Source organism: Leptidea sinapis, chromosome 10, assembly GCF_905404315.1.
Source record: "Leptidea sinapis chromosome 10, ilLepSina1.1, whole genome shotgun sequence".
NCBI lineage: Eukaryota > Metazoa > Arthropoda > Insecta > Lepidoptera > Pieridae > Leptidea > Leptidea sinapis.
The window spans coordinates 4,974,955-4,987,037 of NC_066274.1; the positions used below are offsets into that span (position 1 = coordinate 4,974,955).

General features: G+C 32.8%; 1 protein-coding gene across 1 annotated transcript; it reads left to right on the top strand.

Annotated features, from left to right (window-relative positions):
• The first annotated feature begins 5,485 nt into the window (after positions 1-5,485).
• LOC126966378 (uncharacterized) lies at positions 5,486-8,040 on the top strand. Its single transcript, XM_050810367.1, has 2 exons — positions 5,486-7,666; positions 7,898-8,040. The coding sequence occupies exons 1-2, from the start codon at positions 5,618-5,620 to the stop codon at positions 7,994-7,996; spliced, it is 2,148 nt and encodes a 715-aa protein (XP_050666324.1). The 5' UTR covers positions 5,486-5,617; the 3' UTR covers positions 7,997-8,040.
• Positions 8,041-12,083: the final 4,043 nt, after the last annotated feature.

The following is a 12,083-nucleotide window of genomic DNA, read 5'->3' on the forward strand; positions in this document are numbered from 1 at the left end:
TTGTGGTGACCTCAGGTGTGTCATTTCATTGTGCAACATAGAAGTAGTGACGGCTGGTTCGTCCGCGGAGATTCCAGCGCTCAATTTCATATCTTTTAAGTTGATAAATCCAATGATACAAAAACAAATGTTACCAAGTTTTTTTTAAGAAGTTAAACCAACAGGACGTTCAGCTGATGGTGATTGATACACCCATTATAATGCAGTGTCGCTCAGGATTCTTGAAAACCCAAAAATTCTATGCGGCACTACAATTGCGCTCGTCTCCTTGAGATATAAGATATTAAGTCAGACCGAAACACAGTAATGCTTACACATTACTGCTGTGAAGGCAGAAATAGGCACCGTTGTGGTACCCATAATCTAGCCGGCATCCTGTGCAAAGGATCCCCTAGTGAAAGTCTGGGTATATAGCTACGGCAGACGATCGTGTAGCATAAGGATCATCACTTGGTTTCTCTCAAAGCTCATACAAGTGGATCACACTCCTCACTGGGCACACCATACAGTTTGTTTACGATTAATATTGCTCGAACCCGAAGCCTGTGAACGCTGGGTTTCCCAAAACGGTCTGCTATCTCCAACACTGTTTCTTCTGGATCTCAATGATATCTTGAACAACTCCAACATATTGCTATGCAGATTACATGGAGATGGAGATGTCTTATACACGAGCCATACAGGGCTCTTCAGGGGAATCGTCGACCAGTATCGGTAGAAACTTGCACCTTCTAACGAGTCATCTCCTAAGATGGTTACAGGATCTTGTTGAATTTAACCCAAAACCCAAACAAATAGAAGTTAAATTTGCGCATTAACCACGAAAAACCATTTGGCGTATTACTTTTCTTCGACAACACCTAGTATAGGTACCAATACTGGGCCGGATAATCTCTAATGTATAAAATTCTCGTGTCATGGTGTTAAACATTGAACTCCTCCGAAACGGCTTGACCGATTCTCATGCAAATTTTGAGTGCATATTGGGTAGGTCTGAGAATCGGCCAACATCTATTTTTGATCCCTCTAAATGTTAAGGGTGGTCCACACGAATTTTTTTTTTAATTTTTTTGACATTTTTTTTAAATTTGTTTGATTATGAGTCAGCATTAAAAAATACATACAACTTCAAATTATCACCCATCTACGATAAACTGTTACTTTTGTATCGCGATTTTAATATCAGTAAGTAGTCCGTTGCATTCACAACTAAAGGTTTTATCTCAATAAAATGTTTTAGTAGGGATAACAGACAGAGTTGTCATACTGAAACATGCAGGGTAAGCCTGTCAGCCATTAAGGCCCGGCGCCCATTATCGGCATCGGCAAGGAAAACGATCCTTCGGCATCCTACATGCAAGCGCACACTATCGGCAATTATGCTTTGGCATGCTGCAACGATCTTAGGGATGACGAGGCGTCCTTAAGGATGCCGCACCGTCCTGTAGCTTGCCGAAGCGTCTCAATATCGTATTTCTCATCATAACAGTCTCAGAGTTGTTACAAGCTAGCTGTCTCAATTGTATTTAATATGGTGGACTGGGATCTAGTGTTCATAGCAGTGTTGCCTCGGCGCCGGCGGCGTACCGAAGGATGCCGAAGCATCCCGAAGCATTCTCAAGGCTGCCGATACAGCAGCCTCAAGCATAGCGAAGCGGTATTTTTGTTATTACGACCACATATCACGGAAATTTCTACTTTATTGCCATTATGTTATAGTATATTGCTATTTGCCACCTAAAATCCTCAGTCGTACCGATGCCGATGATGGGCGCCGGGCCTAAGTTGGCATAGGACATCCCATTCCGCACGGACGCACGCCAAGAAAGGGAAGATATTATTTAACAGAATAATAATATGGACACAAATTATCATGCCCCAAACTAGGCAGAGCCAGTAATATGTATACAAGACAACGATATATTTAATACGATATTCTTAGTTAAATACATACATTCTTAGTTAAATACATACATTCTTAGTTAAATACATACATAAATATATAATATCCGGACGACCGAGCCTTGCTCGGATTTTTAGGAATGTACAAAACTTGAACAAAAAAAAAACTAATTGGACATCTGGATTCGAACCGGGGTCTTCTGCTTTCCGGATCACCCAGTGTGCTATTATAGTCTTGTATCTAGTAGCGAAATTTACATTTGTATTGTAATTTTGTTGTAGCTGTTTCTCATTAAAACACGGATAAAACTACATTTTTTTAAATTGAAACCTAGCTAGATCGATTTCTCGCCCCCGAAACTACCTCTATACTAAATTTTATGAAAATCGTTGGAGCCGTTTCCGAGATTCAGAATATATATATATACAAGAATTGCTCATTTAAAGATATTAGATAAAGATCTATGACTCAGAAACAATCATCTATATTCTATCTCGAATGATTTCCATATATATGAGCACATAATATAAAACATTCGAAAACATTTAAGCACGTAGAATACACCTAAAGCCCAAACTCACGACTTAGAGTTTGGGGGTCATAAATTCAAATTCAAATATTTTATTCAAAATAGCATGTGAAAATACGTTTCCTACACCGAAAATGGGCCCACGTCAAATTCTGAACTTTGAGAAGTTTTATGCTGCCGCATGTAGAAATCTAAGCGGAATTAACAAATATGTTAATTATATGTAGGATAACTCATAACATTTAGATAACTTAGGATTTCCACGAAATAACACGATATATATTCTTGTAGAATGGTATTAAACTATTCAGCAAAATATCGTCATACTAGCCTTCCTATCCTCCATAGAAAACAAATATTGGAAATAAAAATAAGTATGTGTCACAAATCCAAAAAAAAAACTATCCTATCTCTTAAGTTGGACTAAACTGCACACCATGAAGTAATCCCCTTTAAAATCTGTTCATTAGTTTAAAAGATCATTGGAAACAAACACTGGATTTATATATATTAAGATGTACTAGAAATAACTCTTTAAAATAAAATAAAACAAAAATATTTTATTTCAGAATAAACCGTCCATAACCAATTTTGCATTTAAGTATGTACTTAATTAATTAGGTAACATTAATTAAATATTCTGAATTAAAATTAAAATTTATTTGCATAAATTCAAAATTGTACGTAGATTGTAATAAAAATTTACAAATTGAAAATGAAAAATAACATTATTATATAAGAAAAAGGTTAGGTTAATTAAAAATAATTAAGTTACATGCACATAAATAGTAATTATTTAAAAAGGCATTTATTTTCTCAAAATTGATTCCGATAGAATTATTTTTGATGTCATTTCTAATATACTAGATACTACTACCGCTTCGGAAATAAACGGAGATAAGAAGCGGCGCAAGAAACTCTCCCAGCATTCTTTTTTGCGCTCTTTTCAATAAAAATATACAATATTGTATAGTCATTTCTATCGCTATAAAATAATCATAATCTAGCCCCAGGCTGTCCGATCACTTAGATATTATATTATAACTGTGGAGTAATAGGATTTACGACAGAGCCATTTTTTTATAAAACATTTTAATTTATTTAAAGACCATGCTTGAACAGTGGCCGGGACTTTATTATAAAAGTGTATACATTTACCTTTAAAGCTGTTATGTATCTTATGAAGCCTACTAGAGTTAGTTACAAGCAATCCCTTATTTCTAGTGTTACAATTATGAAAAACACTAATAAGAGCAAAAAGGTGAAGATTTTAGTGAACGTATAGTACGTGAAAAAAAGTTTATTGAATTATCTGCATTCATAATTTTAAGTTACGTTTTAAGACAGTAAGTAAATTAAAAAAAAAAAAGTAAGTAAGTTTTCTTCACGGTTAAGAATATAAAAGTATCGAAGTAAAGAGTAGTCACTATTCGAGGATTATTATAGAGTACTAGTCTAGTACATAAACTGTATTATTACAATATTGCTTACAAAATATCTTCTATCAAGCGCATATAAAATATAATGCTACAAAAAATATTTTAGCTGACCGAAACTTAATAGCGTTCCACGTTTTAATTTGAGGGATAAAAAAGGACAGGGCTTGGATCACCTCACCTATGATTATGAAGGGCTGTTACCCCATTACGGCTTGAACCCTTTCGGTCGATTCATTATTAAAACGTACATACGTGCCTTGGCATTCGACTTACCTTGTTTTTTATTCCTTTCCTATTATTTTATAGTGTGACGCGTTGCTTTTGTTTTACAGCGATCAAACGATTCTGATCGTTTTAATACGCCGTTGTTTTTTTTAATGTACATTATTTATACTACTATTAACTTAAAGGCTCTTGTTGTGGTGTTGGTTGTGGTTATTCTTCAATCATCATCTTTTTTCATGTATCACTTAAGTCCTATTTTCAGATGATTCGAGATGAACGTGATAAGAGAAGTAATCATAAATAGATGTTTATGTCTAATGCTGTCTTCTTTGGCAAAGTTTAAAAAAAACTTGGGATTAAGTTGTATTTCATTAAAACATGAAAACACCCAAGTCGATCAATCCGAAATAAGTTTAGATATCATTGCCATAAAACTAATGACAGGTAATCAAGAAGAAGTAGGCCTCTGGTTGTTAAATTTTAATTAAAAGTCGATTATTAAAATGTCTATTAAATATTCATTACTTATTAGTACAAGATAATGTTGATTGATTTACGATATATGTACGGACTAGTATTTAATTTTAATATTTTCTTTAATTTAGTAATTAATTAAGTGATACTAATTAATATTCTTCTCACCGGTTTTTAGGGGTAGAAATATTAGTATTAATTCAAAATGCAGATTTTCTTATTACAAAAGTTTAATTAACTTTTATTCAAAGTATATGTCTAATAGTTTTTAAATAACATTAATATTTCATATCAAGGAAAAATTATCAAATTTTAATATACTTTATTCAATTTATATTAATAAGAATATGTATCTATTGTTAAAATTATATTAACAATAATTCTCTTATAACGGAGCAAAAATAGTGCAATATCCAAAAAAAAATTTGACTAATATACATTAAAGAACCAAGGAATGAACTTCCTTTTGACAATACTTCCAAGTTGATATGACACGGCCCACTTTATGAAGGGTATTACAGATCTTTTAAAATGTATTCAAATAAAATTGTGTAAGTATCAAATTGAGTTCTTTCGTGTATAATCAGTCTCTAGGCCAAAGCTCAACGTTTCCAGCATGACGTATCACCTCTGCATATTAATTCGGCATTTAATTTCGTTAATAATAATAGCAACCCCAACTTATTGTTTTAGTTCGTCACCCCGCGACCGAAACCGTTGATTTTCTATTAAAATTAAGTAACAAAGCAGTCTTTAGAAAAAAGTATTTGAATGTACGAGCAGAATTAATTTGGAACTTTTCGTTCTCATGTTATTTGTGATTCCATAATATATAAACCTCTTTCAATGCAGTAGTTTCAACTTCATAGACTAATTAACTTCTGTGTAAATTGTTAAATGTCATATTGACAGAAATGTTAACTAACACAATAAACGTAAAATGTGAAAAAAATATTTGAAACGATTAGAAAAAATCATAATGTAAGCCAATTCCCGTATAAAAAATGAAATGACGGCACGCCAATCTTATTTGTTAGTAATCTCATCATGTATAGAAATTGTCTCCAAAATTTCTTGAAGAACACTAATCCTGCAAACGCTGACCGACACTACGATAGTTCTGATTTTGAAGACGGCGATATGGTAGCCTCAGTAGCCTCGAAGCGTGGAACCCACAGTTTTTTAATCACTGAACCCACATATCCTGACCTTACACGTGAAGTTCATGATGCTGTTAAGCATACAAGCTATGAAGAAACAAGACATATGAGATATAATAGAAACGCCGTTCAAGAAACTACTTGTCGCGACACCAGAGAGACACACAGACACACAAAACACAGAAATAAAGAGAGTAAAAATTATACATATAAAAGCAAAGGCGATGCCGTCAACAACATTGTAAATAATACAAGCTCGAGATGTTTAATTCGCAATAAAGTTTTGCCAGTTTTATCAGTAATATTTAGACGCTCTTCTAATAACAAAAATATAAAAGCCAAACGTTTGGAAAGCATTGATGAAGATAGGCTTTTAGATAAAGATGCAAATAACAGTGATTATTGTGTAAATTGCAAGCGAAGAGAGAATAATATAAATAATGAAAATAGTCAAATAAAACAGCGGAATAAACATCGTTATAATAATGCTGTGAAACCAGTTTATGCCGTTGCAGATACTAGTCACAATTTTCTATTTTCAAGTCAAGCGAATCGTAGTCCGTTAGTAAGATATAATCGAAATAACAAGTTTTTAAACTCATCGATTAATATATCCTCGTCTTCAGGATCCGACGTTGATTTAAAGCAAATGAATACAAAAAGGCATTTAAGAAAAAGAGAGAATAAAGTAACAAATCAATACGATACTTATCAATGTCAAAATCAATCACAACGAATAGAGCACAAAGAGCTCCAGTTTCCTTCTAAGTATAGGCCTTGTCAAGTTGTCGCAAATGCATCATGTCAATTTAGTTCGAACAATAATAGCGTTAATAGTAAAACATCATCATCGTCTAGTTTTTGGGATTATTTAGCAGTTAAGCTAAATAGGAAGCGGCAGAAGGCACCCATGGACGATTGTTGTTGCACTGCTCAACAATGTAACGCTGAAAATTGTCTGAATTTAAATACTGTGAAAATTCCACAAGATCATTTACCAACAGGAACTGCAAATTACGAGCCAACTCCTGGAAACATAAGTGGCAGACCTAGCCCCTTGAAGAAGATAGCTCGTGGACTTGTTTCACCAAAAAAGAGAAGTAGTAGTGAAGCTGTTGAATGTAAATGTAAATTACATCAGGGTAAACAGTTCAAGCCTTCTTCACCACAAACTGATCCAACAATGCAACAGACATCGGCACAACAGCCTATTCCAAATTGCCAACAATCACATGATGCTATTACAAACAATTTGGCAGCTAAATACAACGGTGAAATACTTTGCATACATAATCCACCATGCGTGCTAATTAATGGATGTCTTAATTTGCCTCCACGGTGTGCTGAACCATCAAATTATTGGCTTGTCAGTACACATACTAACACCAACTTTTACGATGAGAACCCCAAAGAAACCTCGCCAAATAAAGATAAAGAACCTGATCTATACTCACCTCCATACTCCAATATTCAGGAATGCCTACCTGAGTTTAGATCTGAGAAGATTGTGCAGAGTGTCTGTAATCATATTCCGCCGTGTGAAGTTGTACGTGGTTGTTTTAAGGCAAAGTATGATCCTAAGCTTAAGGATTCCTGTGTGCATGTACCAATGTGTGAAAAACTACCTCAATGTGTGACAGCTGACGGGTTAATTGCGAAGAATAAGTTGTGTAGTCACAACCCCAAATGCTTCGAACTGCCTTTGTGTTCTCAGAAATTTTTAACGTTAACAGCGAAGGAAGACATAAGTACCCAGGTTCAGCCTAAAACTAAATTTTTGTGCCGTCATAAACCACCGTGTATTATGATACCAAAGTGCTTAGCTCGTGCTCTGTGCGGCGACTACATCCCACGGGAAGCCATCCCCGATTGCGTCCATTGCCCGACTTGTGAACTGATTCCGGCGTGTTGCAGGAAAGCTGCTAAAGAATTAATGGTTTCTGTTTCTTCTCAATATCCAAAACCTCCGTGTCGTATAGTGTAGATTTTAAATTTTGTTGTCTCAGTAAATATAATAAAGATTTTTACAATGAAACTCTCAAGAATAGATTTCTATCCTGACAAAAATACAATGTGTGTAAAAATATTTGACAAAACGGAAATTTGCTTTAAAATATAAGATTCTTTAATTGATGAACGAGTATTTCAGTTTGTAATATGTTTCCAGTGTCTCTCCACATTAATGGATGAAGGGATATCTCTGAAGATGCCTCAGTTACCTTTACATCACAAGAAGCTTCTATTAAAGCTACTTCAGGCGAAATGATGAGCGCGTCCGGAAAGGATTCAATAGAAGCCTTATGTCCACTTACAGTCATACTTTAGATATTCTTGTAAAAATATTTTATTAAATACAATGTTTTCTTGATTAGTTTTTTAAGATTTTTATCTATAGGATTTAGGGACAAAAATCCAATTCTAAAATCCAATGGGACTTATCAAAGTTATTGAACTCGATGAAACTGTAAAAAACTATAGAAATTTAACCCATCAACAACAATTTTAATATAGAAGTTGTGCCCGCGACTTCGTTCATCTAAATAAGGGTGCAGGTATTTGCTTATTTTAAAGTTAAAATAAAAACATAACATTTTCCTCCATTCCCTGATTTTGATCAAATACAGCCTAAATGTTACTTTATCTATGCTACAGGCATTCGTAAAAGTTTCATGAAAGTCAGTGTAGTAGTTCGAGAAATTAACGTATAAAAAAAGGAAGACATTTTTTTTAAATTAATATTATTGTTATCAGCTACACTCCCTTTATCAATTTAAAGACTACGTCGACTATATAGTGTTATTATCTTAATATATATAAATCCAGTGTACTGATGTTTGTTTCCAGTTAACTACTAAATTATGAACGGATTTTAATGGGGATTACTTCATGGAGTGCAGTTTAGTCCAACTTGAGAGATGGGATAGTTCTTATTTCGATTTGGGATCCAAAATTATTTTTATTTCCAATATTTGTTTTGTATGGACATATTATTTTCTAAAAGAGAATTTAATGACGCACAGTTTGACTTCTTTCTTTTGTATATATATTATGATACTTATTATAGATAAATATTTCTTTTTTGTTGAATGTAGTAGCTCTGTTTGGTATTAAATTAATGATCGACTAATCAATTTAATATAGAAAATCAATTTTTCTAGCTTAAATTCAAATTTCGAAGCGCTATTGAATCGTTATTATATATTTTTAATTTTACATTACTATGTTCGGAAAAAATAGAGCTCGTGAGAAGAACATGCAAGAAACTCAACGGCCAATCTTATATATCAAATAGATGGTTTTATATTGGCTGTAAATATACATAAAAAAATAGTTTAAATTAAATTAGTTCAAAGTTACAAGCGTTTTCAATATGAAAAAATATTTCATAAAAAGGAATAAAAAATAAAAACAAATTATATATTGGATTGGATGGATCGACCTGTAGAGCTTTAATTCTCTGTGCACGTTACGATGTGATGGACTTTTGTTTGATGGTGTTTGAGAACAAACACCAAGATTGTCAACAAATACTCAATTAAAAACAGATAAAGATCAAAAACACTATTAAAATGTACAACCCTCGTAAATCCCAGCAGGACACTAGTAACTTACCTTAATGACATTTAAATGAAATTCCAAAGTATTACACAACTGTTCATTAGTGAACACGGCAAGCTATTCCATTCCTACTATACATCCAACCAAAATTATCGACACTTATCATCCATAAAAATACGCCCAAAGCGGTTCCTATAAACATTTCAAACTTATAGTTTAGAATTTCCTAATCTATGGGAGCCCAGCGGAGGAATTTTATCATTTCGAGCGTCTAAACCTGTCTGGGAACGAAAAAAAACTTGATCTTACTACTCAAGCGGTTTTGAAACGTGTGTAGAAAACAGAAGACTGAAAATCGTTCGTTGTAAGAATGGAGGTTGTGTCGTTAAGTAATGACGAAATGATGATCAAAAACTAATGAGAAAAGAACGTTGAACTCCGACCAGTTTCGGCGTCTCTGTGTTGTTTCTATATGCAGGTTTTTTATGATATGGGTACAGCAAGTTAGTGTAGGCCTCACCTGATTGTAGGTTGTTATTTTAAAGCCTTTATTACTATCCCGTTAAGATATTCCGGTAAAAATATTTTTATGTTAAAATATTACGCCAAGTCGGAAATTACGAGACTTACAGACGTCGTGAAAAGAGCCATTCATTCGATTTATAAGAAACCAATAACTGCATATTTAGTTTCGTAAAATTTCTTTAAATTTTGACGGAAATCGACCAGAATGGTTATCAAAAAAATACATCCTGTATTATTGGATCAATGGACTCTGTTGCTGATAAGGATCAATCTTTGCAAAGAAATGTATTATTAAAAATGAAAGGAAATACCAAATTTTCGGTTTTATTATTTTTAAGAAAACTCACCTCTTATTTGAATAAGAGGTGAGTTAAAGTTAAAGTTTGAACTTTTAGTTAGAATTCTTACTTTTTTTGTTGATATTCGATCGAGGATAAATCCTGTCATGGTATCAAATGCAGTAAATTAGAGAGACATATAAACTTATGCATTGGAGTCAACGGAAACCATTTTCAGCAACTTATTAGTTAGGTAAAAGTGAGACATGAAAAGCAATTTGTATTTTTTTTTCTTTTTGCTTTTATTTTTAGTAATACATACCTTTGCGAAGTTTGATCCTTATCAGCAACAGAGTCCATTGTTTCAATAATATAGGGCTGTAATTTTTTTGAAAAATGATTCCGGTCATTTCCGTCAAACGTTAAAGAAATTTACAAAAACTAAATATACAGTTATTGGTTTCTTGTAAATCGAGGGCATGACTCCTTCCACGAATTTTCTCTAAGTATCGTACTGTTCGACCTGGCTGTCACCGCCCTTCTCAAAACCACCCAAAGTAAGAAATGGTTATTTATGCAACTGTTGTGTAATAAGGGGTATCAAAACACGAATGTGGATTTATCACACGAGGCGAAGCCGAGTGTGATAATAGTATCACATGAGTGTTTTAATACCTAATTATCAACAGTTGCATACAAGACTTTATCTACACCCAGAATATGAATCCTCTAAAAGATTCTGGAACAGTTAGCTTACTGCTTACATTAAAACACCAGTCCTAGTAGTAACCTAATATCATTCATTACTGATTATATACAAATAAAATAAGTATTAATGAAATAATTATTTGTTTTAGTAGTAACTTACATTTTGTAAAGTGCAATAATTAAAATTCACTCGTATATAATGTTCTTTTGCAGCGTTTAAAATGAATCGCTTATTTTTTGTAAACAAAACAATAAAAATATCGAAGAAAAATGGCGGGGATTCGAATAACCTACTTTTTTTTACGGCGCGCGACGTTCTGGGAGTGTGGAGCGCGCGTAAACGTAAATGTTCTTTTTTGAAATTGATACAGATACCACGCATCGAGCAATAAGAATGAGGCTGTATGTTGAAACTCTTTGCGCATGAAGGGAAAAAAAACAGAGTGTTGTTATGAAATTCAGTACAACATTACAACACTCTTTTGGGTGATGTAATGGTTATTAGAACATTGGGTGTTTTAATGTTGGCAATAAGCTAACTGTTTCAGAATCTTTAATAGAGGATTTAAAGCATGGGTGTACATAAAAGTTATAATGACACTAATATGTGTATTTTAATATGTAAAGTTTAAATGGAATGAAGTCGTTGTAGATTTACAATAAAATCAACTATGTAGCTTAATATGAGTTCAAAAGCCATAATTCAATTATTTATATATATTTCACCATTTTGTTATGTTTTGTGTTTTTATGAACATAATATAACCATATTATGTTTTTTGTGTTTTTGCTATTTTCAATTTATGTTTAATTTATCCTTAAATTTTAATATTTTCTTTTGAAATGTTATAAACGTGGAAACTTGTAATTGGGCTTCAAAATTTAGTTAAGTATTTTGTAATGTTTGTTAGAAGCAAGTTTTCCTAAAAATGTAAAAATAAAATAAAACATTAACATGTTTAGCTTAAGGTTATTGTCTTCATTTATTTGAATTGATTTTTTTGGTAAATTACTGTAAAAAACATTGAAAATTTCTATTATATTTAATATTAATTACCTTTTTGACATAACTTTTCGACTAACCATATTATGTTACGTGCTTCAGCACTTAATAATTTTGAAATTATGGAACAAATGCTAAATCGATATTTTTCAAGACTATCGCCTTATATATATATAAATGTGCAAAATGTTTTTATACATTGCGATGTATGCAACCGATCATTTTCAATTAGCTTAATATTATAGTTTTGGCAAGAAATCTCTGGTATCAATTGTAATAAT

Bases quoted from the DNA above. Each gene is read 5' to 3' on its own strand.
- LOC126966378 (XM_050810367.1), top strand. From the start codon at position 5,618: ATGTATAGAAATTGTCTCCAAAATTTCTTGAAGAACACTAATCCTGCA. The intron at 7,667-7,897 runs GTTTCTGTTTCT...ATATGTTTCCAG, and splicing joins AAGCTGCTAAAGAATTAATG to TGTCTCTCCACATTAATGGA.